The sequence below is a fragment of the Aotus nancymaae genome, unplaced genomic scaffold (genome assembly GCF_030222135.1).
Source record: "Aotus nancymaae isolate 86718 unplaced genomic scaffold, 86718_ANA_hifiasm-v0.15.2.pri h1tg000049l, whole genome shotgun sequence".
In the NCBI taxonomy this organism is placed as follows: domain Eukaryota; kingdom Metazoa; phylum Chordata; class Mammalia; order Primates; family Aotidae; genus Aotus; species Aotus nancymaae.
The window spans coordinates 293,547-320,191 of NW_026988463.1; the positions used below are offsets into that span (position 1 = coordinate 293,547).

Below are 26,645 nucleotides of genomic sequence, written 5' to 3' on the forward strand. Positions count from 1 at the left end.
CCCAGCGGTCCTGTCTCCGAGGATAGAGAGACAGGGCGGGGCACAGATGGAAGGAGCGGCGACAGCGGGGCCTCAAGGAATGCAGCGTGTGCGTTGGCTGTGGGCGGCGCTCTGCACAGAGTTAGTTTATTTTTTTCTTTTTGAGACGAGTTCTTGCTCTGTTGCCCAGCCTGGAATACAGTGGTGTGCTCTCAGCTCACTGCAGCCTCCAATTCCTGGGCCACAACAGTGGAGACCACAAGCATGTGCCACCACACCTGGCTAATTTTTTTGTATTTTTGGCACAGATGGGGTTCTCACCATCTTGGCCAGGCTGCTCTTGAATGCCTGAGCTCAAGTAATCTGCCTGTCTTGGCCTGTTTTTTTTCAATAAAGATTTTTGTTTTCCTTCAATTGACTTTTCCTATTCCTTAACTTTATTGCTATCAACATATTTCCGAGACACAGTCTCGCTCTGTCACCCAGGCTGGAGTGCAGTGGCACAATCTGGGCTCACTACAACCTCCACCTCCTGGGTTCAAGCGATTGTCCTGCCTCAGCCTCCCCAGTAGCTGGGACTACAGGTGCACACCGCCACACCTAGCTAATTTTTATATTTTTAGTAGAGATGGGGCTTCACCACGTTGGCCAGGCTGGTCTTGAACCCCTGACCCCGTGATCCGCCAGCTTCGGCCTCTCATTCTATGTTAAGGAGAACGTCACCCTTACACAAAAGGGCTCCTGGGTTCTGTACATGTTGCTTCTTCATGGGTTTCCACATTAAGCCAGTGGAGTTTCACTTGATTCTCCAGGTTAACAGGTGGCAAAGGTTATCTGCCAGTGAAAACATCTGACCGCTTTAATTCCAAGTTGCGTATTTATTTCCTCATCTTACTGGACTGACAAACTGAAAGTGCTCAGTGAATCTGGTATTAATATAAGAGAAAGGGAGGGAACTCCCTGTATTTATTTGTTTGTTTGTTTGACAGAATTTCTTTTTTTTTTTTTTTTTTTAAAGATGGGGTTTTACCATGATGGCCAGGCTGGTCTTGAAGCCCTGACCTCCGGTTATCCACTCACCTCAGCCTCTGAAAGTGCTGGGATTACAGGCGTGAGCCACCGAGCCGGGCTCTGCAATGGTACGATCGCAGCTCAATGCAGCCTCAACCTCTGGGGCCCAGGCGATGGCCCTGCTTCAGTCTCCCAAGTAGCTGGGACCACAGGCGCATGCCACCAGGCCCCATTAACTTTTTCTGTTTGTTTTGTAGAGATGAGGATCTCGCCATGTTGTCCAGCCTGCCCTTAACCTCTGGGTCTCAAGTGATCCTCCTGTCTTGACCTCTCAAAGTGTTGGGATTACAGATGTGAGCCACTGTACCCAGCCTACCTTGTATTTTAATATAAACAAAGCTCCCAACATTTAGCACCACTCTCACACCTGCACAACTGGAACAGGCGTGCCCCGAGCTAGTGTGGGCCTAGTTGTGGGTGGCTGCACTGGGGCTGAGGGCGAAGTGAGGCACTACACAGGACAGATGAACGCTGGGGCAGAGCCGGGCAACAGTAGAGTGGTGGGCATCCCCTGGTGGATGCAGCTACGCTGCCTCCCTGTCCCTGCAGGACACTCTGAGGGACTTCCCTCGGTTAAGGAAGAAAGGAAGAGCTTTGAGTTTTGATGCCATTAACCACCTCGGCAGAGCTCTGCATCTATCACGGGGCTGTGAAATTTTACAGATTAACTTAACCATTCTTCTTTGTGCTTTGATTTCCCGAATTTTACAATGAAAATAGGTTACTGTAAGAATCTGGAGTTACTCTTTTTTTTTTTTTTTTTTTAAGATGGAGTCTCGCACTGTCACCCAGGCTGGAGTGCAATGGCGCGATCTCGGCTCATTGCAGTCTCCACCTTCTGGGTTCAAGCAATTCTTCTGCCTCAGCCTCCTGTGTAGCTGGGACTACAGGCGTGCACCACCACGCTCAACTAATTTTTTTGTATTTTTAGTAGAGATGGGGTTTCACCATGTTGGCCAGGATGGTCTCGATCTTCTGACCTTGTGATCCACCTACCTCAGCCTCCCAAACTGCTGGGATTACAGGTGTGAGCCACTTTGCCCGGCCTCATTTTTGTATTTTTAGTAGAGATGGGTTTTTGCCATGTTGGCCAGGCTGGTCTTGAACTCTTGACCTCAGGTCATCCACCCGTCTCGGCCTCCTAAAGTGCTGGATTACAGGCGTGAGGCACCACATCTGGCCAATTCTAGTATTTTCTGTTTGGTCAAAGGACACTGCTCATCTCTTGGCAGCAGGTGCCCCCTCCCTCCCAGGCCCTGGTGGTGCTGCATCCACACACCTGTGGGCACCGCCGTGTGTTCCCTGTTGCTGGGACAGAGCCAGGACTCAATCGGGTGGGGAAGCCTTGGGAGTCGGAGGTGAGAGTCACACACTCCGCAGCTGTGGCTACACCTGCCTTTAACACGTCTCGCTTAAGTCTGGGTGCGGTGACTCACACCTGAAATCCCAACACGCTGGGAGGCTGAGGTAGGAGGATTGCTTCAGGACAGGAGTTCAAGACCAGGATGAGTAATATAGCAAGATTCTGTCTCTACAAAAAAAATTATTAAAAAAAAAAGTTTCACTCCAAATGTGAACCTGCCCTACCAGAAGCACATACTGTGACTAGATCGAGGCACAAAGATCAGCAGAAAATTACAACGGCCAACACGACAGCAAAGCATCAAAGACTTCCTTTCCTACGTTTCTTCTGTGAGCATGTTTAAGGGCTGCCAACCTTTGCACACCACACAAATGACAGTGCTGACGTCACAGCCCTTGGGCCTGGGTGTGGCCTGCTGACGCGTCCTTATGTCATGGCAACTCATTTCTCAATGTTTGCTTTTCAGACGAGCTGTTAAAAACTGTGCTCCACCACTTCCTTCAACAACCCATGGACACTCCCAGGCGAGCCCTGAACGACCGCCAGCCTCACGTGCGCACAGCAGCCTCCTTGGGGCCACCCCGGGAAGCAAGGGAGCCAGTTGCTCTGCAAGGCGAGGCCTCATTCTCGCCGCCGCCGGAACCACAGGGCACGGGTGCTGCTCCTGTCAGCTTTGCAGCACTGGCCAGGCCCCTGATCCTGGAGGACAAATTCCCTGAGTCCTTTCCTTGGGGAACTGTGGACAGGGTGAACTCGGCACCTGCAGAGCAACTGAGCTGGTACCGCCCACACCTGTGTCCTGCCCAGGTCAGGGTCACCCTCAGACCCAGAGCCAGGGAAGACGAGAGGATGCAACTCCACGTGGTGGCAAAAAAATTTACTGAGGATAAAAAAATTGATGTGTATGTGTGTGAAACATTTTCACACAAACCCCTTCCTGGAGAGCTTGACGATCTGCATGACCACACCTGGCCCGCTTCTCAGTGAGCTGTGAGGTCTGCCTGCAAGCTCAATGCAGTGCCCAGAGCATCGCTTCCAGGCTGGGCACTGCCAACCCCACCTGCGTCCACCCTCATGGTGGCATCTCCAGGCTTCAGGGCACAGCTCACCCGGGTTGTGAGTGAAAGAGTGGCTGCACCGAGGGTTCTCCTGTGGTCTGAGGAGAGCTGAGGGTCTGCATTTTACATCAGGGATCAGGTGGAGAAACAATTCCTTGAAAAAAACTACGTTTTGAACTTAGGCATGGAAATGCTTACAAATGTATACATTTGGTAAATACTTATATTCACAAAATACTGAAAGGAGAATGGAGGACGCTCCCACTCAGTGGCGCCATTGACCCCTCACAGAGGTTAATCCGGCTAACAGAAAAGCAAAGGCCTTTTTTTTTTTTGAGGCAGGTTGCTCTGTCACCCAGGCTGGAGTGCAGTGGCACAACCTTGGCTCACTGCAGCCTTGACCTCCCTGGCTCAAGTGATCCTCCTACCTCAGCTTCCTGAGTACCTGGGACCTCAGGTGTGTACCATCACGCCCGGCTAATTTTGAAATTTTTTCTAAAGACAGGATTTTGCCATGTTGCCCAGGCTAGTCTCAAACTCCTGGGCTCAACTGATTTGCTCACCTCGGCCTCCCACAGTGTTGGGACCACAGGTGTGCACCACCCGCACAGCCAGCAAAGGCAGCTCTGCAAGTGAGACAGCCAGGTGGTAAGGGGTCTCCAGTGAAACTGCAGCTGGCCTGCGCACTGGGAGGAGCACGCACTGGGATGGAGCCACAGAAGTCTGCACGGTCTGCAGCAGGGAGAAGCCCAGCCCCTCTTCCTGGGTGGAACCTGGCATTCAATCTTCGAGGCAGGAATCGCACTAGAACTCTGGCTTTGTGGAGTTGTTTTTTTTTTTGAGATGGAGTTTCACTCTTGTCGCCCAAGATCTTGGCACACTGCAGCATGTACGTCTTGGGTTCAAGCGATTCTCCAGCTTCAGCCTCCTGGATACCTGGTGGTACCCGCCACCATGCCCAGCTAATTTTTGTATTTTTAGTAGCGATGGGGTTTCGCCATGTTAGCCAGGCTGGTCTCGAACTCCTGATCTCAGGTGATTCACCCGCCTCAGCTTCCCAAAGTGCTGGGATTAGAGGCGTGAGCCACCACATCCAGCCCTGCTTCCCTTTTGACCTTTTCACCTAATAAACCCTGTCCTTTCACCTTTCAAATTGTCTGCGAGCCTACTTTTTTGTAGCTGTGTGAAAGGAGCCCTGTCTTTAGCTGAACTAAGGAAAGAGTCCCACAACACACGTGCCTAGAGGGCCGTGCACCACGGCCTCAAGGAACCAAGCGTGCCCAGGAGGCGGGGGACTGTCTTAGGCGTCGCAGCCCTGAGTGCACGCACAAAGGACTCCTGCATGCCACTAGCCCTTCCTGCCCAGCACACGTTCATCCCACTCACCGCCCGCATGGGGTGAAGAAGCTGAGGTGATCACCTGCTGTGGCCTCAGGCTGTGGCCCTGCCACCCATGCAGTTTGTGACCAGGTACAGCAGGCAGCTGTGTCACTCCTGGCCCCTTAAATGAGGGTGCCCAAGGTGTGTCTCTGGGCCTCTGAGGGTGGGGATGGGGCTGCTGGGACATCCCACCCTGATCTAAGGCTCAGCTGCAGAGAAAGGGGTGGGGGACTCAGCATGGAGGCCTCAAGGGTCAGCAGGCCTCGGCCAGCCCTGGACATGCCCACGAGAAATCAGGGCCAAAGCCGTCCTGAACATCAGGACATCCAAGCTGTCAGAAACGGCGCGAAACCGACGCGGCCCACTCACCATGCGCACACGCTTCAGGCGCTCCTCCAGCTTCTCCTCAGCCTCCCGCGTGCGCTGCACAGCCTCCAGGCGGTGGATGAGCTCCTCGGCGAACTTCTGTGGCTCCACGCGGACCTCCTTCGGCACCCGGTACGTGCGCTGTGAGGGAGACGACCGTGAGGCACGTGGGTTGAAAGATCACTGGCAGGAAGTGTCTTTGTGAAGGGAAAGACCGTGCGGTATTGATGTTGTATTTTATTTATTTAGTTTTTGGAGATAAAGTCTCGTTCTGTTGTCCAGGCTGGAGTGCAGTGGCATGATCTCCACTCACTGCAACCTCCACCTCCTGGGTTCAAGCGATTCTCCTACCTCAGCCTCCTGAGTAGCTGGGACTACAGGTGCCTACCACCACGCCCAGCTAATTTGTGTATTTTTAGTAGGGATGGGCTTTCATCATGTTGGCCAGGCTGGACTCAAATTCCTGAGCTTAGGTGATCCACCTGCCTCGGCCTCCCAAAGTACTAGGATTACAGACATGAGCCACTGTGCCTGGCGTCTGTTGTATTTTATTTATTTTTTTTTAAGATGGGGTTTCACCCTGAAGGCCAGGCTGGTCTTGAACTCCTGACCTCAGGTGATCCACCCGCCTCGGTCTCCCAAAGTGCTGTGATTACAGGCGTGAGCCACCGCGCCCGGCCTTTTGTTGTATTTTAAAGTAAGAGTTTACTTTTTCCTCCTTTCAGTTGAGAATCAACTTCCTCAAAACCCCCCTTTTCCTGTCTGGCCAGTCTGTCCTTCATTCCCCACGGGCCCAGGAGACAGGGTTGCTTCAGGACACACGGCCAGCGCTCCCCACCCCGTTCAGAGAACACTAGAGACGACCGCAGGGGTTGTCAGCCTGGCTCAGGATGCAGAAGACCCCCGAGGCCCCACAGCAGGGAGGGGACACATAGGACTTGGAGGACAGGGGAGGAGTGGGAAAGGTGGGCTTTTCTTTTTTTTTTTTTTGAGGCAGAGTTTCGCTGTTGTTACCCAGGCTGGAGTGCCATGGCGCGATCTTGGCTCACCGCAACCTCTGCCTCCTGGGTTCAAGCAATTCTCCTGCCTCAGCCTCCCGAGTAGCTGGGATTAAAGGCGCGCACCACCATGCCTAGCTAACTTTTGTATTTTTAGTAGAGACGGGGTTTCACCTTGTTGACCAGGATGGTCTCGATCTCTTGACCTCGTGATCCACCCGCCTCGGCCTCCCAAAGTGCTAGGATTACAGGTGTGAGCCACCGCACCCGGCCGGGCTTTCCTTTTTAAAAGAATATCAAGGCCAGGTGGTGGCTCACGCCTACAGTCACAGCACTTTGGGAAGTAGAGGCGGGCAGATCATTTGAGCCCAGAAATGAGACACCAGCCTGGCCAAGAAAGTGAGATCTCATCTCTACAAAAAAAAAAAAAAAAAAGGAAAAAAATTTTTCTTTTTTTTTTTTTTGAGACAGTCTTGCTCTGTCGCCAGGCGGCAGGCTGGAGTGCAGTGGCGCGAGCTCGGCCCACTGCAACCTCCACCTCCCGGGTTCAAACAATGCTCCTGCCTCAGCCTCCCAAGTACCTGGGATTACAGGCACATGCCACCACGCCCAGCTAATTTTTGCATTTTTTAGTAGAGATGGGGTTTCACCTTGTTGGCCAGGATGGTCTCGATCTCCTGACTTCGTGATACACCCACCTTGGCCTCCCAAAGTGCTGGGATTACCGGTGTGAGCCCCCATGCCAAGCCAAAAACATTGTTTTTAATCAGCCAGGTGTGGTGGCATCTGTGGTCCTGACTACTTGGGAGGCTGAGGTGGGAGGATCACTTAGGCCCTGGGAGAGCAACACTGTAGTGAGCAGAGACTGCGCCACTGCACTGCAGCCTGGGTGACAGAGTGAGACCCTGTCTCCAAACAAGAAGAAGAAACCTTATAGCAATATACCACACAGCTTTTTTAAAAAACAGAGATGGGGGTCTTGCCAGGTTATCCACCTGGCCTCGAACTCCTCCCACCTTGGCCTCCCAAAGCACTGGGATTGCAGGCGTGAACCACCACGGCTGGTTCTGTGTAACTTTTGAGGGGACTTCATTTTAAATTTCAAACTTCAAAACAGCTGCAAAAACAGAACAAGGAATGCCCGTCCACCTTCACCCAGATTCCCCACGGGCTCACATCCTGCTGTAAGCGCTTTTTCATCCCCTCACCGGCAGGCACATGAGTATACACACACCCACACACATGCAGTCACACATGCACACATACAGGCACCTCACTTTTCTGAACCACTTAAGAGTGTATTTAACAAAAGTAAGGTTGCTCTCATACCTAACCACAGTACAAATATGGATGGTTAAGAACACTGACCCTGATATAATAACGTCACGGGGCAGATCTTATTCCAATTTCGCCAGCTGGTCCGGTAACATCCTTCATAGCCAAACATGTTTTTAAAATCCAGACCGCCAGTGTCTAAGGCAGGGAGGGATGGAGCCGGGGACAGCTCCCCCATGACAAGTGAGCAGGGTGGCAGACGGGACGCGGCACCCTCCGTGCGTGTGGCCTTCCCGCCTTCCCGCTGTGCGATCTGGTGAGGTCCTGGCTCTTTGCACCCCAGTTTCTCATTTACAAAATAGAGTAGAAACAGAACCAAAACCTCGGAAGGATGGGGTGCGAGTGGCCACAGAAACCACACGAAGGCCCACTCCAGGCTCAGACACTCCGAGGTGGATGGGGCTCAGAGCCGCAGGCTTCGCGTCAAGTATGAAGGGGCCAAGTGCACGCCCAGGGTGCTGGGTGATGCCTCAGAGCTGGGAGAAGTCACTGCTGGAGTCTGGGCTGTGCCCAACACCAGAAGGGGTCTGTCCTGGAGCCAAGGAGGAGCATCGAGTGCTTCTAGAAAATGCTGAGGAAGGCTGGGGCTGGCACCAGCAGGGACGTGGGCCAGTGTGTTTGGGTGTGTGGACAGCAGGGCATGCACACATATATCTGCCAAGGACCTAACAAGCCGCCCTTTCCTGCTGCACCTGGGGCCTGGAGGCTGGGTGGGTGGGGGGCCATGCTGGCTTTTCCATGCCCAGTGCTGGACAAGGTGCAGACATGGGCGTGGCAGACACAGGACTGGGCGCTGCCAGCACCACAGGGACCCCGCCCGGCACTGCTGTGTCTGCAGACAGCCAGGGGCCCGGACGGGAGCGCTCACGGTCTGACCAGTCGGCAGCACAGAGACCAAGAGCAGCACGAGAAGCCGTCATCAGACGCAGAGAGCAGCACGGCCAGGGGTTACGAGGAGCGTTCAGGGCGCCGTGTGAGTTCCAGAAAAAGACTCCAGGTGGCCCTACAGGCTGTACCACCGCGGTTCTGAGAACAGCAAAACTGTCAGTCAACAGATTTACAGAGAAGGGAAACCTTTCTGGCTTCGGAGGAACAGGAAAAAGGATCACAAAGGAAAAAGCCAAGCAAAAAAAAGAAAAAAAAATAAAAAATAAAAAAAAAAAACGAAAAAAAAAAAAAGAAGAAAAAAAAAAAAAAAAAGAAAAAAAAAAAAAAAGCCAAGCAAATGAAAATGGGAAACTTCAAAGTAACCACAAAGGCCAAAAATCAAGAGGCCCCTCTCCCCACGGTAGGGATTCCAGGACCAGGTGCTGTAAATCACGGTCTCCAACCTTATGGCAACAGGGACCAGCTTCCTGGAAGACACATTTTCCACAGACAGCAGGTGGACGGGTGGTTTCGGGATGAGCCCTCCCCACCTCGTCAGAGTCTCACGTGAGGCGTGCAGCCTGGACCTCCACGGGCACAGCCACAATAGCGTTCTGCTCCTATGAGAATCTAAGCTGCTCACCTCCTGCTATGTGGCCTAGGGGTTGGGGACGCCTGCTGCAGAGCCATGGACCCACCAGAGAAATGGCATAGCTTTCGAAAAACCAAGGCTGTCAGTGGAGCGGAAGCGTGTGGTGCGGTCACGGCGTCTTGCTAGCCCATCCGGCTCCCTGGACCTCCCTGCCTTTGCTCACCACCATCCTCGGGTCCGATTTCCCAGTAGCAGCAGCGAGCAGGCCCTGGGCAGCTGTGCCCGTGATGTGGGTTTCTCACTTGGGCCTCTGGCTGAGGGACTGGCTACCAACGGTTCCAACCACAGCCCTGCCTGACAGGCCACATGGACCTCATCCGGGTTCCACAGAGTCTCAGATGAGGTCATTTGCTGTGGGCTGTTCACACAGAAACACAGGCCGCAGCTCCCACCCCATCACACGGGGGCCCTCTTGGGGCATGGCATGCGGCTGGGCCGCCTGCTCCCGCCTGTGTCTGGTGCCTATTGGCTTCGTCTTCTCGGTGACTCGACTGTGACCCTCCAGACCTGAGGGCTCTGTGCTTCCCTGGGTTCCAGAACGTTCTCACGATGACACAGCACGGACTCGCCTTCAGTCTCCTCCTTTCTCTGTGTTGCATCCTGAGAGGCCTTTCCAGGTCACAGTCCAGGCATCAACATACTCCTCAGCTTTTGTCCTTCCTGACCCTTCTGAGGGGAAGGTGTCTGCCGGATGCCCCCTCATAAAGAGTCCGTGGCGTGCACTTTCTACATATGAAGACTTGGACCAGCACCCCAAGATCGGGGCACCCCTGTGGACAGAAACCTCCCGAAGGCCTCAGCCCACTCAGGCCCTGTCCTCACGGCACACAGAGTTGGCCAGGGTCCGTGGTCACTCAGCTGTCCTGTCTCTTGGGCCTCATTCATCTGGGCATCTCTGCAGGTTCTCCTTGACGTTCAGGACGTGTGACTTGAAAATCAGGGAGCACTGACTGTGCAGGAGCCATTAACTTGGACTGTGACCTCATGACAGCCTTGGGCCGTAGATGGCAGGCAGGGCCCCAGATCTTCTGCAGCACACGCACGCTCACGCACACACGGCTACAAGTCATCCACTTTTTGGTAAGGAGACATCATCAGCACCTAGTTTTAGCCAAACCTGTGTCAAGGACTGGCTGGGAAGTGACAACCCTTGGTCATCTTCTACTCAGAAGTAAGAACAAACCTACATCGTTTCTTTTCAACCATAAATCACCACTTCCCTGACTTGGAAACTGATGTCTGCAGAAAAGTTAAAAGGTTAAGAAATCCTGACCAAGAGTGTGTCAATGCTCCCAAAATGCCTACTTCCCTGCACAGACACTCTGACGGTCACGTGGTTCACCCTCACACACTGCAGCTAACAGTGGGTTAAAAACACTTTTCTCAGCTGGGCACAGTGGCTCGTGCCTGTAATTCCAGCACTTTGTAAGGCCAAGGCGGGCGGATCCCCTGAGGTCAGGAGTTCAAGACCAGCCTGGCCAACATCGTGAAACCCCATCTCTACTAAAAATACAAAAATTAGCTGGGCATGTTGACGTATGCCTGTAATCCCAGCTACTCGGGAGGCTGGGGCAGGAGAATTGCTTGAAACTGGGAGGCAGAGTGTGCAGTGAGGCGAGATCGTACCACTGCACTCCAGCATGGGTAACAAGAGCAAACTCTGTCTCAAAAAACAAAAAAAAACACCGCTTTTCTCATCTTCCCATACAAGTCCTTCCTGTTCAAAGTCAACCCATCAAAATAAGGAAAGATCACTAACAGGTTCATCAACACAGAAGTGCTCTGCAGACGGAGACAGGCTGTGCTGTAGTCCAGCCTGCACTCGGCTCCGTGACCTGCCACCCAGCCAAGGCAAAGGCACCATGACTCTATCCAACAGCGAAAGCCGAGGCAGCTTTAAAGCCAACACGTTCACCTAGAGATGACCATTGTTCAGCCGCAAAGACACCAAGTTTTCTCCAGGGGCCATGCAGGGGCCAGGCCTGGGCTCTGGGGTCATGAGGGAGGCTCACAGCTGCCCCCTTTGAGGGGAGGCATCCAACATCACAAGCCAAGACACTTCCTGCCCCCAGGGAGGGTGTGCCTCAGGGCACAGGGGCTCTTCTGAATAGACAGCTCCCTCTAGGCCCTAAATGCTGCCTGCAACTCTGTCCCGACGCCCTCAGGGACTGGCCACTTGCAGATGTTGCTGGGATCACACGCTGATGTCTACAGGTAAGCCCAGGCAAGTGCCTTTCCCGAGCACCAGTTCACCACGGCCCATGCTGAGCAGGGAGGACGATGGGCTGAGGGCCGCAGAGCCGGTACTTACGGGAATGTGAGGTAGGGGCACGCGCCCGTTGACCTGCACGCTCTCCTGCATCTCCCTGCGGTGCTGCTTACGGATCCTGTATGGGGGGATCCCATCCCTGTCCAGGAGAAAGAAGCAGCCGTTAACTCAGAGAGGAGCAGGAGGGCCAGCACCATGCCAGTACGGCTCCCGGCCTCGACCGCCAGTCAGCGGACGGACGACGGTGATGACACCCGTGGGCCACCACTGACTACATGTGCACACACTGGTGACGCAGGCACCCATGTGTGCAGGGAATACGTGCCCAAGCGTCACACACGAAGTTCACGTGTGATGGCAAAGCCCCAGTGCCCAACATGCTGCCCTCCCAGCTGGTGTCGACTGAGCAACTCCACAAAGCCTCCTGGCGCCTGCCTGTTCTTTAGGGCCTGAGAGCTACCAGTCGCTTTTTCCATTTTTAAAGGGTGGGAAAAGAACTTGTCACAGGGACTGCACGTGGCTGCAAGGCCTCACATATTCACTGCCAGCCCTGCACAGAAAACGTCTGCTAGCCTCTGCTTGTGGCCTAGACCAGGGTGCACTGTGCCTGCCTTGAAGGGCACTGCTAAACGGACCAAAAACATTTCAGGGTAGCAGAGGGGGCAGCCAGGACAGTGCCCACAGAAAGTCAGCAGACGCCATGGCTACACACTCTGCTTCGCTCCAGGTGAGCTGGCAGGGCAGTGTGGTCTCCGAGGGAGGCGCAAGGTAGTTCCTTCCCAACAGGTTTCTTTACGAACCCTTTAAAAGATCATAAAACACACCTACGTCAAATTACACCTCTCTTTGAATAATGACCCCAGGTTAAGATAACTCAGGCAGTTCATTAACGCCCTCTCCCTCTCCCTGCTACGAGAGAAGCTGCCGCAGCTCCAGGCCTCAGCGCTGCACCAAGGGGCCTGCCAGAGCTGCCGGGACGTGAGAGGACGTGAGAGCGCGCCTGACCCAGCGCTGCCTGGCGGACACGGCAGCTCCTGAGGCATCCTCGGCTGTCACAGACCACTGAGTGCTGTGGGCAGTGGGGAGCCAAGTCCGGGTCTGGCTCAGCACACTCGGCATCGGGAATCAGTGAGTGTAAAATCCACCTAACACCTGCCTCGGGTTTATTCAAGTATCCTGAAGCCAACAACTTACTGGTTTCTTAGACATGGTACTTGGATTTGGTAACCTCCACACGCCTCTGTGGATTAGGCGCTGTCCCCACATCTCTCAAACGCCGTGTGGCATGGCTGTGAGCTCCCCTCCACCGCCCCCCACACACAAAAGCTGAGCTCAGCTGCCCCCCGAGACGATGCAGTGCACCCGTCCACGTTCTAACTCTGCGGTACTTTCAAGTATCTGCAGCAATTTACATTCCAAACTGTCAAACTTCATACAAACCAAGATGAACAGAATATCAAGGAAAAAGATATATATTCATTTTAGGTCCTCCCTTTAGGAAACATATGTCCCTTTTCATGGAGAGAACCAGGAGACTTTCTGAGAAAAGTGAGTTGGCAGATGATTTTTCGCCACAGTAACACAGTTTTGGGAAGAGGGACACCAGCTGCTAGGACGCATGGTCTGCTCAGACACTCCGTGGGTCGCACCGCACCCAACCACCGGACCCGAGGCTTCGGGGCCACGGCAGGCGCTGCTTCAACTCCAATAACTTCAAGTCAGGTGCTGCGAAAAGCACATCAACATTTTACCTTGAAGATTCAAAATTAAACAAGGATGCAAGAAGCCAGGAGAAGGCACCACAGCAGCTCTGCCGGGCAGACCCAGGGAAAAACCAAGGAACCAGACGTATGGCAATGTGGGGCTGGCTGAATTTGGTTCAGGGATAGCATCTGACAGCTTGTTCTGCTCATCTGAAACTCAGGTGGTAGAAAAACGTTTAAAGACAGGCAAATGAAAAGAACAAACCAGCCGGGCGCAATGGCTCATGCCTGTAATCCCAGCACTTGGGAGGCTGAAGTGGGTGCACTGTTGGAGCCTAGGACTTTGAGACTACGTAGTGAGACCTCGTCTCCACACACACAAAAACAACAATAATAATTAGCCGGCCGTGGTGGCGCACGCTTGTAGCCCCAGCAACTCTGAAGGCTGAGGCAGGAGGACTGCTTGGGCCCAGAGGACAGAAGCTGCAGTGAGCCGAGATCACACCACTGCAGTCCAGCCTGGGTGAGAGCGAGACCCTGTCTCAAAATGCAAAGCACCATAAACGTGGTGCATAAAGTGGGACCATCACTTAGCACATATTCATAACAAGATGGGCAGACGGGAGCCGTGGTGGCTCCGGCCAGTTGTCCTGGCGCTTGAGGAGGCAAGGCTATGCGTTCAAGGCCAACCTGGGCAATATAAGAACCTCTCATTCACTGGAAAAAAAAAAAAAAAAAAAAAGATGGGCGAATCACCAGCAGGTGAGAAGTCCCGCTCTCCTCCAGCCCTATCCGGCTCTCCAGGCTTTCCACATGCAGAAGCCAGCTAAGCGGGAAAGACATCTGGGGCGCCAGTAGCTACAGTGGGACGGAGGGTGGCGGTCCGTGGGCTCTAGCTGCTCACAAGTCCACAGACTCTGGCCTCCTCCAATGCCGGGGCTGCTTCAGGGAGACCCCGGGATCTGCAGCTCCGCCGCAGCCCGACTAGGATGGCTGGAGGGCAAGTGGCGCATAATGAATAGACCAGAGCTCGGCAGGTCTGAGCTTCGTGGGTAACCAAGACCCCAAATGACCCCCACAGGATGGCAGCCAATGCCCTACTGTGATAAGAGCGTGTTGGCATCATCTAACGCCTGCGGTGCACTCACGTCCCAAAAAGCCACCTGTGAAGCACAGGGGACGAGGTCATAAAACAAGCACGTTCCTGCACAGGGGGTTTCCCGGGAGATGTGACAATGAAAGAGTAAGCTTCTGCCTGTCACCTCGAGGGTTCACACATGCGGAGACCAGGCCATCCCTGGGCCACTGAGGCATTGGCCTCAGCCCAACCACAGCACCTTCACTCGTTCCTGCTCCCAGCCCCTTGCCAAGTGGGTGATGGGGACAAGACAGGACCCTGCACTGCACCAGAGTCAGCAGAAACCCACCCTCAGGGACCACCTCTCTCGCCACAGCCAGTGCTGAGGCAGCTGGCCTGTGTCTGTCCTTAAGCAGAAACCCCAGACTCTGGAAACCAAACAGAAAACTGCAGCCTGGGCAGCCTAGAGTGCATCTCAGGTTCACCCTCCGTCCTCCCTTGTGGGGAGGTCCCAGAGAGAAGCAACTGACACAAAGCTGAGCCCTTGCTCACAGTGCTCGGAGGACAGCCTCTGCAGTGCAGCCTGCCTCCATGTTAGACACGCTCTCATTGAGTTCTGGGGGGCCAGGGAACGTTTCCCTTGATGACAAAGCCTAGGCGGAACTGGGTTGGCACGAAGCCCCCTCGGAGCTGGCCGTACTCTGTAGCAGGGTGGGACTTACATGCTGCCATCTGCGGGAAACAGGGTGTCCGGCATGGGACTTAAACATTGCTGTCCTCAAGGGACTGGGTATCCGGGGCGGTACTTACACGCTACTGTCCGTGAGGGACAGGGTGTCTGCATCGCTGGACAGGCTCTGCTGCTCGCTGTCGTTGGCACTGGTGGCCGGGGCCAGGGCATAGCCGGCATTGACATAATAGGGGTTGACTGGCTCCCGCCAGGATCCATACCTGCGAACAAGCAGGGCACGTTAGTGACAGCCTGCCAACAACCTCTCATTTTAATCCACATTTTCATATTATCTGAATATCTTAATGTATGAATTGAAAACACAAGCAATGAGGAGAAAACATGGAGCAGAGAAGGCCAGCATCTCCGCCTGTCCTCCCGTCTTTTCCAGCGGGGTGGATGAAAGCACTAGGCAGGCATCTCCTCTGATATTCAGCGGATGCTTTAGTGCACACAGAGAGCATCCACACCTCACCATTTGGGTTTGTTTTCTGCGCACAGCACTAGAAATGGGACGCAGATGTTCTGCTCCTTCCAAAGTGCATGCTGGGAGCAGACACTGGGTTTTGAGTCAGGGTGAGGCCCTTAGGCTTCACCTCAGACGACGTCCCTGCGCCTGTGCCCAAGGCCAAGGACGGCCATGGGACTGTTGTCCACGGGTCCATATGTGAACGTGTGTGTGTGTGTGTGTGTGTGTGTGTGTGTGTGTGTGTGTGGTGCCACCTCCTGTCCCCCTAGCAGGGGATGCTCCTGGAGAGATTTGCCTCCACTTGTTACGACCAAATTAGCCGGAAATGCCACCTTGTTTCAATCTACATTTCCCTGATTAACGGTCAGATTGGCAGTTTAGGGTACTTGTCATTTATATTTCTTCCTCTTTATCTGTTCATACAGTTTGCCATGGAGTGGATTATGAGTTTCTTAGTGATTTACAGAAGTCTTTAAATAGTCATGCTATTATCGCTGGTTTTTTTTTTTTTTCTTGAGACAGTTTGTTCTGCCGCCCAGGCTGGAGTGCAATGGTGTGATCTCGGCTCACCACAACCTCCGCCTCCCAAGTTCAAGGGATTCTTCTGCCTCAGCCTCCCGAGTAGCTGGGATTACATGCATGTGCCACCACGCCTGGCTAAGTCTGTATTTTTAGTAGAGACGGGGTTTCTCCATGTTGGTCAGGCTGGTCTTGAACTCCTGACCTCAGGTGATCCACCCACTTTGGCCTCCCACCGCGCCCGGCCTAACCTCTGGTTATACATATGAGAAATATTCTCTCCCTACATGTCATTTTTAACATTGCTCGTGTTCATTTCTGTAAAAGTTTTTCACTTCTATGAAATCAGATATTCCAATCTTTTCCTCTATTTTTTTGTATTTTGCAAACACGGGCCTTCCTTATTCCAAGATTACAAATATATTCTATTTTTCTTTATATGCTCCAAATATTTTTAGATCTTTACCCGAAATGTGTGCAAACAAAATCTAGCTCAGTCCAACGGGGCCTAAAGGTAAAAATAAATAAAATCTAGCTCACCCCTTTACATCAAAATGGAGAGCCAGCTGTTAGCATTAAATACTGAATAATCCATCTTGTCCTCAATAATTTTAAGCGCCTCTCTCCATCAAATCTAACTCCTGTCACAGGCATGTGCCCGTGCCGGGTGCTCTGCTATGCTGCCAACCAGCTGGCGTGTGGACTCTGCAGGGCCCCTAACTGCTAAACCCCGCAGTGTGCCCTGAGCATGCCTCTCCCTTCTAGCAGCTGCCCCCGCCTCAGCTTTGCTTTTCCTGGTTTCAGTTACTTGCGTTCAACCAAGATCTGAAACTAGGTGAGCACAGTGCAGTACGATTTTGAGAGAAACAGACCCCTTCACAGGATGTTTACCACAGCGTACCATTACAGTTCTTCCGTTTGGGTCTCAATTGTCCTTAGTTCCCACTGTGTCTAACTTGTAAGTTAAACTCGATCAGAGGTGTGTTCCCAGAGGGGAAAACAGCGTATGCAGGGTTCAGCACTACTGGGGTTCAGGCATCCACTGGGGTCTTCGAATGTGTCCCCCGAGGGGGGACGACTACATCAGCGGGATCTCCACAGGTCACGGCGACACAAGACAGCTCCCAGAGGCTACAATGTGCCACCCTGCCCGCACACGTGGCCAGAGGAACTGCCACGTCGGTGGCGCAAGCACACCTGCATCAGAGACTTGGGAAGCTGCGCATCAGAGTCCTCGGCGTGTCCACCTGATGAGCAGAACCTAGGGAAAGCCCCAATTCTTTTTTTTTTAAAGATGGGGTTTCACCATGAAGGCCAGGCTGGTCTTAAACTCCTGACCTCGGGTGATCCACCCACCTCACCCTCCCAAAGTGCTACGATTACAGGCGTGAGCCACCTCACCTGGCCTTCTTTTTTTTTTTTTTTTTTTAAAGACAGAGTCTCACTCTGTCACCCAGCCTGGACTGCAGTGACACAATCTCGGCTCACTGCAAATTCCACCTCCTGCATTCAAGCAATTCTCCTGCCTCAGCCTCCTGAGTAGCTGGGATTACAGGCACGTGACACCACACCGGCTATTTTTTGTATTTTTAGTAGAGACAGGGTTTCACCATCTTGGCCAGGATGGTCTCAATTTCCTGACCTCATGATCCACCCACCTCAGCCTCCTGAAGTACTGGGATTACAGGCATGAGCCACCTCACCCAACTCGGAAAGCCCAATTCTACTCATGCCAGGAAAGGCCCTTTGATATGATGGGGAGGGGGGCGGGCAGCCCGGTACCTTGAACTCTGGTAACATGGGATGCCTGGGGTGGTGATCTGTTGCTGTCAGCTGGGGACAGCCTGCAGTGCTGGTGGCTGGGGCCTCACTGCACAGGGCCATTTCCTCTGGGGCTGCAGCCTCCGTGCACTCCAGAGGGCACAGCAGGAGACCACAGCAAGAGGCTACAACATGCAAGCAGGGCCTTTCATATGGACAGTGTGGGTTACCACACTCTGCATTGAGGCCACCATGCAGCTGAGCTGTTTGGGAGGCAGGCGCCAGGGTCCCGAGCCACAGTGGAAAACATGGTTCATCAGGTCAGGGCCCTGTCAGCACCATCGTCCACCAGTCCCTCTTACCCACCCACTGTGGCCTGGTAGCTCACTGCACTCCATGGACAGTCATGGCCAGGCTGATGGCAGCCCCAGGCTGACAGCAACCACAGGGCCACTCTCGGGAAACGGGTTCTCTGGAGACACTGACCACCTGTGGCTGGGCCACAAGGTTGGCTCTCTCCTCTCTGTACCTGACAGAGAGCAGATAAAATGAAACCAGCTTGCAGCTTTGCGCTCTGTGCTTTAAGCATCACGCAGTATTTTTAAATGACACGGTTATTCCTTTAATACTTAAAGCCACAGCTGCTCAGCAGCTACCAATATTGTCACTCTAACAACCACCGCAGCCACATTCAGATCTCAGGTTAAGTACTAAACTAAAACTAATTTTAAGTTTCCCCGTTACTATTAAAGAACACTGAACTTTGGTTACTTTCTAGAAACACCCATTTGGCCAAATGAAAACATTTCTAACTGAAGAGAGAAGTCCCCTGCTGCACAGACGTCTAGGCCCACAGCACATGGGCACGTCTGTCTCGGCACACCCTGGAGCCATGTGGCCCGCCCTCATGCTGCCGTGGGGCTCACACCTGTCCCGTCACTTGGGAGCCACATACAGCAGAACCAAGCCTTCCGTGTTCACGTGTCCAGTTCCATATGCCTCTCCCACTCTGACTTCCCAGGTGTGCCTTTCGCATTTATGAAAACCCTGTTTGTCTTTAAAATGAGAATCAGGAGAAACTCGGGTTTCCAGTTTTCCGCAGACTCCAGCATACGGCAAGTTCCACTGCACGCAAGCACCAAGGTCAGGCGACAACGGGGAGAGAAGCGGGAGAAAGTAGCTGGGAGGAAAGAAAAGGAAGAAAGGCAGCCTGTTAACTGTTTCTCTTCTTAAAAATCGCAGACAAGAGCCCTGGCTCCTGGGACCTGCCCCTCAGTGCTCAGACGGCTCTTGCACGTGAAGACACAGGCGGCTGGGCTTGGCCTTCACTACCAGTTGATGCAACTGAGAACGTTCTGGTCAGACGTGTACAAGGGGAGGTCACGTGGGAGCTCCAGGATCCCTACAAACAGAGCTGGGATCCAGCGGCGGGAGGGGCATGTTCTTGCATGCCTGCCTGTGTGTGTGCCCATGGATGCGTGATTTGTGTCTGCACGCCTGGGGACCGCCTGTGTGACTGTGCATGCGTGCCTATGTATCCACCTGCGTGTGTACCCGTGTGCCTGTGTGTGCCTGTGTGCATGCCCATGTGTGCACTTACGTGTGCCTATGTGTGTTTCCCCTCACGAGCACCTCCACTTGCTCCTGCACTTCTCAGACACGTGGAGATGCTGTGGAAGGATCTGTCCCCTGGCTGTGCAGTGAGAATGCAGTCTGGAACCTTGGTAGGAGGTGTGCCCAGCACCCCCACGCTGACGGCCCGCAACAGGAAAATGTGCACAGCTCTTCTGGAACAGGCGTGGGGACTCGGGCAGAGTCCAGGGACACAGAGGCCAGGAGACCCTGCAGAGCAGGTGGTGGCAGGATCCCGGCAACTTTTCTGTGTGTTCAAAAGCTTTCTTTAGGGTCTGATGTGGTGGCACACACCTGGAATCTCAGCGATTTGGGAGGGTGAGGCATGATACTCGCTTGAGCCTAGGAGTCCGAGCCACGATCACGCCACCAAAATGTTGTGGAGAGGAGGCATGAGAAGGCATGAAGACTTAGGGAAAAATGTGCCCATCACAGAAGAGAAAGTCCAGTGACACAGTGAGGGGAGGCTGAAGGCAGAATCAATGCCCAGGAATTGCATCATCAAAACACCTAGTGGGGTTTGACAGCACAGTCCAGAGGGCCCTATTAGCTTCAAGGCAACAGGAAATAAGCTGAGCGGCGGCCAGCACACTGCAGGCTGGCCTAGGAGGGCCAAGTGTCAGGGCAACACAGCAGGTCTCGCCTGCCCAGGAGACCCACAGGAACGTGTTCGTGGACGGTGGAGAAAGGTGCTCCTCCGGCTGCAGAAAGGAACCTCTCTGGGACTCCCGCGGCCACTCCCACACCCAGCACTGCCACCGCGCCGGCTCTCTGATCACTGCGGCACTCTCATCTTCCGGTTTTTCACATTTAACCATTCTATATTCTTGTGCTTGTGTAAGCAGCCAGTCTTTTAAAAATACAGTTTGACAATTTTCCTTTGAATGAAGCTGTCTGGCTCGGTTACGTTTAGTGTGATGTGGAGGGAGCCGGGCCTCCGCTGGATCGAGCCGCTCTATCGCACTTGCTCTGCTTCCTTCTGCTCTTTCCTGCCTTCTTTAGGATATTTTTTGCTTTCCATTTCCTCCCTCTGAAAAAGTAATGTTGTACAGTTCTTTCATTGGGTCGTATGCCTGGACGTGTCTCAGTCTCACACATGGCACCTGCCTCGTCCCAGGCGGCATGAGAACCTCAGAAATGACGGCCTCCCACACACTCTTGAGCAATGCTTTTTTTCCCCCGCCAGGCTCCCACCTCAGCATCCCGGGTAGCTGAGACTACAGGTGTGTGCTACCACGCCCGACTACTTTTTCACTTTTTATATAGATGAGGTCTCACCGTGTCGCCCAGGCTGGTCTTGAACTCCTGAGCTCAAGCAGTCCACCTGCCTCAGGGTCCTAATGTGCTAGGATTACAGGCATGAGCCACCGTGCACGGCCACGAATCAGATCATTTAAATTACTGAACTAACTGCAAAGGGGCAAATGCTTTAAAAGGATTCCTGCAAGGTAAGACACCACCACCAAAAATGTAACATAGAGGTGAATAAAATCTAAACAGAAAAATTACACAAAATTATGAAGCTTCACTGTGACGGCTTCATGGAGAAATTGAAAAACAGGTCAAGTTTCACACCAGCCCACCACACCCTTTAACACATACATGTAAATGTGAGACAGTTCTGGCCTTCCTCATCAAATACCTTTAGAATTACTAAGTACACTCAAGAATATACAAATTAATGGCAAAAAAATGTTTAATGCCAAAAGACCAAATGAATAAGCACGCAGGCAGCTGGGTGTGAGGGAAGCCACCAGCACATGGGAGGCGGCGGCTGGAGGACATCTGGCCCTGGGAATCAGCCAAAGCCACTGCTCCAGGCCCTGCCCTGCCCTCCTGCCTCAATGCTGCCCATGCTCAGGGACATTCTGGGTTTGCTCCCCTCTGTGCCTTCCACACCCAGACAGGAGCTGCCGCCCTCCATGGTAGTAAGGCACCACCACGTGGTACCTGGTGACAACCACTGTAGGGAAACAGCGAACAGCAGCCCCAGTAGGGCTCTGCACACAATGTGCCCCTGCCCCGCCCGCACCTGGGGGTTGTTAGAAGTCAGTTCTGATGCTTTTGCTTAAGCAGCACAGGTCAGCACACCACCTAAAATAATTGTAGCCATTTTGAGACGCAAATCGCCTTCTCCAACTACAGAGCTCCTCAACTCATGACAGGACTGCATCCCGATAAACCTCTCATGGCCGAGAATATGATGTGGAAAGTGAATCTCAACTTACAAAGGGTTATCCAGACACAGTCCTCCCCTTCGTTGACAGGTACCCTGAATGCTTCAGGGTCGTCATAAAGTTGAAAAGACCTAAGTGGAAGCATCTCCTAAGTTGGGGACCAGCTGTACTCTGAAAGATGGAAGCTGGAATTAGTAAAATGGCTGGGAACACACATCTGTGAGCCCTGGATGATGAGCCAGGAATGAGCCAATAAAAGCCCAACTCCAAGTGAGCCAGCCACGAAGACGGAGGTGGCCACACAGACCCAAAGACGCACGGCCTCCTGAGAAGCACAGAGTACCCATCTTACCGCCACAGAAACCCAGAGGCAAGAAACCCAGGCAGCGCATGCCGCAGGCACAAAGCTGGGTGCTTGCCCCAGGCCTGGCTCAGAGCAGGGTGGCTGGTGCTTCCCCCAGGCCTGGCTCAAGGGGTGGCCCTGAGGGGTGAGTGCTGTGCAGGGCTCTGCTGGTAGCTGGGTCTAACAGGCGGCGATGACTCATGACTGAGTACATCTCCCCTCAAATGCTGTCTAAGCTCTGAAACAGTCTGCAACCCGTCACCCTGTACCCGTCCGCAGCGGAGTGTGCACCAGCGCACAGGTGTGGGGACAGTTGTGCTCCTGCGGCTGTGTTTCCTCTGCACAGGTGTGGGAGGCCTGTGCAGGAGCTGAGTTAGCAAATCATACTGAAATAGGACTTTACCCACTGACCAGCAGCCTCCATGCAGTGCAGATCTGGGGCCAAGTGTCAGAGAGTGGCCTTGGTCACATTATGGGTCAGCACTGGGTGCGAGGCCGCCTGCCCAAGGACGCTGATCCCATAGATGGGGCTGCATCTGCTCCACAGGTCTCCTGCTGGATCCTTTCTGAGCCCTCCTGGGAGGAGGATGGAGGCCAGATTGAGGGTGCAAAGAAAATGGCTGGAAAGCAGCTCGGGGTAGAAGCGATACAGAAAGGCAGGTCAGGCACAGGCCCACGAGGCCCACGGTCAACTGGGGAGGTTTGCAAGGACCACATGGCCAAGGGCACCATGAGCCGCTTCCTGCCCAACCCCCCCACAGTGTCCAGCAGAGTTTGTGGGGATAAACAGAAGCCTGACAAGCATAACATAAAATGCCCACAGGCGGTCATTAGACGCTTGCAGTGTTGTGATCACAAGGCCACAAGCCACACATTAGCACATGACACACGCAAACACACTTACCTGATCCCTATTTTGACAAGATAAGTAGTAATTTATACTAGGAGGAGGAAGGGGCGCCGCAAGTGAGCGGTCCAACCCTCAAACACCAACAGTGCCATCAGAAACCTGCATCCTGACCCACGGGAACAGCACAGCCAGCAGACAGAACCCGCCCTGCAGAGGCAGCTTACCCAGGCCGAAGGCCCTTCCTAGGCCCAGCCGGTTAGAGTCCTCTGCCGAGGCACCACTGCCCCAGGCACAGGTCCTGAGAGCCCAGAACGCTTGGATGAACGAAGGCAAGGCAACAGCTGTGTAAAAATCAGCTCTACTGGAGCACCACTGCTCGGCGGCACGCGCAGAATTACAGTCCTACCTGTGAGTTCTGATGAGAACCACGTCATTGCCCCAGCCCCGCACAGGCACCCACTCCCCGCGAAACCATCTCAGCCCCCAAGGACGCCACTGTATACCAGGAAACCATCTTCCTAACCCACGGCAGTACGCCCCGCGTACCAGGAAACCATCCCCTCAGCCCACCCGAGTGTCCCTGTGTCCCAGGAAACCACTGCCTCGGCCCCGCGCGGGCGCTCCGTGTCCCAAGAAATCACTGCCTCAGCCCACGTTGTCAACCCTGTCCCCCAAGCTTCCCTGTGCCCCTTGGAAATCCACCTGTCACTCAAGGTCAGCCTGCCTTTTCTGGAGTTCTGGTTGAATGCTGTCTCACCAGGAGCTTGTGCCCTCTCTGCTCTGCTCTGGCTTTCTTCACTCAGCACTGGACCCTGAGATGCACTCCTGCCTCCGTGGTTATCAGCGGCTCGCCCTTTTCTGCCGTGTGCCATGCCAGAAGGCACCACAGTATTCTCCAACTGCTTGGCAGTGTGACCTGGAGTTGGGGCAGCGCATCCCAGTGGGCCAAGCTGACTCTGAGGCCAACAGCCAGCCACAGCCAGCGCCCTCCCCACCCCTCGCCCCGCAGCAGCAGCAAAATCGGAGACACAAACCCGGTCCAAGCCCAGAGCAGGGCTCAACCTGCTGCTCGTGGGGGCCGACTGCCGAGGATGGGAAGCCTGCATCAGGTGTGCACCGTGAGTCCATCCCACGTGGCTGCCGGCTCCAGCCCAGGGAAGAAGAGAGGAGGGCTGCTCCCCAACAAGGCACCCTGCTCTGTGAGCTCCGCTTTCCAATACCGCGGAGCCTTCAGAAACAGCAAGGAACGACCAAAACAGACGGGCTCTCAGAGAAGGAGGGCCAGTGGTTCCTCACCTCACATTAACTTTCAGATGAATGTGACAAAGGCACAGTGCACAAAATGCAAGATGCTGACACAGAGGGACCCCTCGTTCCCGCTGACCACGAAAAAGGCCCACGCTGGTTCACACCGGCCATGGAGAGGTCTTGCTTCTGTTTTAGCAATAGCGACGACTGGCCCCCATTCATGCAGATGCTGTCACTTGTATACTACATATATAACAAATAACCTACCTCTGCACCCAAAGGTCACAACGTTTATACTAAAAAATGTCATCCAGGGCCAGGCATGGTGACTTATGCCTATAATCCCAGCACTATGGGAGGCCAAGGCGGGCGGGTCACGAGGTCAAAAGATTGAGACCATCGTGGCCAACATGGCAAAACCTCATCTTTATTAAAAATACAAAAAATGAGGTGGGCATGGTGGCGCAAGCCTGTAGTTCCAGCTACTTGGGAGGCTGAGGCAGAAGAATAGCTTAACCTGGGAGGCAGAGGCTGCAGTGAGCTGAGGTCATGCTACCATACTACAGCCTGGGTGACAGAGCAAGACTCCATTTCACAAAGAAAAAAAAAAGTGATCAAAAGCAAGCCGCCATCAGTTATAAAAATCTCTGTTTTACTTCATGGAAAATCAGGGATGTGGCCTCTGCCAGAAGGGTCAGCCAAGACTGCCCGCACCCCCATCAGGTCCCAACATGTCCCACCTACAACGTATCTGTTGCGTGTTCTGCGTGGGCGGCAGATACTTGGTGTCACTCCAGGGGCAGGAACAGATGATGAGCTAACCCCGCCCCCCCCAACTCACACTGAATGAGCAGGTGAGTTCTCGGTCACTCGGGATGGCAGACACGAAAGGGCAAGAGAATGAATCACCAGGCACCAGGCAGGAGCTTCTGGCTCAGCCCTGTCACCTGTGCCTAGGAGGCTGCGCTGTGGTTCCACTCCGCAGCCAGACTTTTATTTATTTTATAATAGCACTGGCGCACCCACCCACCCACTGCGAATTGCACAACATATCAAAGGCCCTTTATGGTCAAAATCAAACGGTGAGGATAGGGAAGGCATGTGTTTCTGCAGACTGTCTACACGCACAGCACAGTCAGGAAAGCCCTGGCGGCTACCCACACCCGCTGTCCCAGGAGACCAACAGCTCAGAACTGTGGCCAAATGTCCCTCACCACCACTTGCTGGCTACTGATCATGGGCAGTCTGGCAATTCCTAGCTTACAAAGAAGAAATGATAGTGGCCACTTCTTTATAAGGTTTCTGAGCACCTCAGCAAACAGTGCTTGGGTGAGGCCAGGCACACGATGCAGAAAGCCTTTCCCAGAGCCCAGCAACCAAGGCACATTAGTTGGGGGACTGGGTGGGAAAGGCCACGCTTAAACCCACAATTCCAAGTAACTGCCTGTGAGAGTCTAAACAAATGCTTAGTGGCTCAAGCTTGTAATCCTAGCACTTTAGGAGGCTAAGGCAGGAGAATGCCTTAAAGCCAGGAGTTCGAGATCCACCCGAGTAAGAAAGCAAGACCTTGTCTCTACAAAAAAAGTCTCAAGCCAAGGTCCAGGCAGGGTGGCTCACACCTGTAACCCCAGCATTCTGGGAAGCTGAAGTGGGTGGATCAGTTGAGTCCTGGAGTTCAAGACCAGCCTGGACAACAAGGTGAGACCTCATCCCCACAAAGAATCTGAAAATTAGCCAGGTGTGGTGTGTGCACCTGTGGTCCCAGCTACTTAGGAGGATGAGGCAGGATGATCACCTGAGCCCAGGAGGTTAAGGATGCAGTGAGCCATGATCATGCCACTGACTTCAGCCTGGGTGACAGAGCAAGATCCTGTCACTAAAAAAAAAATGATAAATACTTAACCAAATTCAAGGCTCTAATGTCAGAAGAACAACATATTCACAGGAACCCAAACACTCGTGATTTTGAAAGGCACATGGCAACGGGTGCTACAGACAGGAGAGGGCAAGCAGGGAGAGTCTGGCTGGGCACCCTGTCCTCTCTACAGAACCCCCAGGTGCTGCCATCCTGCTCACACCAGTAACTATTTAAAACGTTAGTGGGCCGGGTGCAGTGACTCACGCCTGTAATTCCAGCACTTTGGGAGGCCAAGGCAGGAGGATCACAAGGTCAGGAGTTCGAGACTAGCCTGACCAACATGGTGAAACCCATTCTCTACTACAAATACAAAAATCAGCCAGGCGTGGTGGCGGGTGTCTGTCATCCTAGCTACTCAGGAGGCTGAGGCAGAAGAATCGCTTGAACCCAGGAGGTGCAGGTTGCAGTGAGCCCAGATTGTGCCACTGCACTTCAGCCTAGGTGACAGAGCAACACTCTCAAAAAGAAAAAAAAAGGATAGGGAAAAACATACAGAGTGGGTAACATGAATTAGGATCCCATTTTTTGACGAAAAAAATGCTAAGAAAAATCTAGAGGGATCTAGACAGAACAGTAGTATCTCTGAGCAGTGGAATATCAGACCATTTTTTGTTCTCTGTTTTCTAATTTCCTGCACCAAACATGTTTTTTTTTTCTTTTTTTAATTTTTATTTTTGAGACAGGGTCTTTCTCTGTCACCCAGGCTGGAGAGCAGTGGTGCAATCACGGCTCACTGCAGCCTCAACCTTCCGGCCTCAGGTGACCCTCCCACCTCAGCTTCCCAAGTGGCTAGGACCACAGGTGTGTGCCACCACACCCAGCTAATTTTTCTTTTCCTTTTTTTTTTTTTTTTGTAGAGATGGGGCCTCCCTATGTTGC

At 53.4% G+C, this 26,645-nt stretch overlaps 1 protein-coding gene across 2 annotated transcripts in view; it reads right to left on the reverse strand.

Moving 5' to 3' along the window:
• Nucleotides 1–26,645, reverse strand: part of AXIN1 (axin 1) — a 54,419-nt gene that overhangs the window by 9,315 nt on the left and 18,459 nt on the right. For both annotated transcript variants that reach the window (XM_012468699.2, XM_012468698.2), the window contains exons 2-4: nt 14,930–15,070; nt 11,381–11,477; nt 5,221–5,358 (exon numbers count right to left, since the gene is read on the reverse strand). In XM_012468699.2, the coding sequence (XP_012324122.1) occupies nt 5,221–5,358; nt 11,381–11,477; nt 14,930–15,070 (376 nt within the window). The remainder of the gene's footprint in view (nt 1–5,220; nt 5,359–11,380; nt 11,478–14,929; nt 15,071–26,645) is intronic.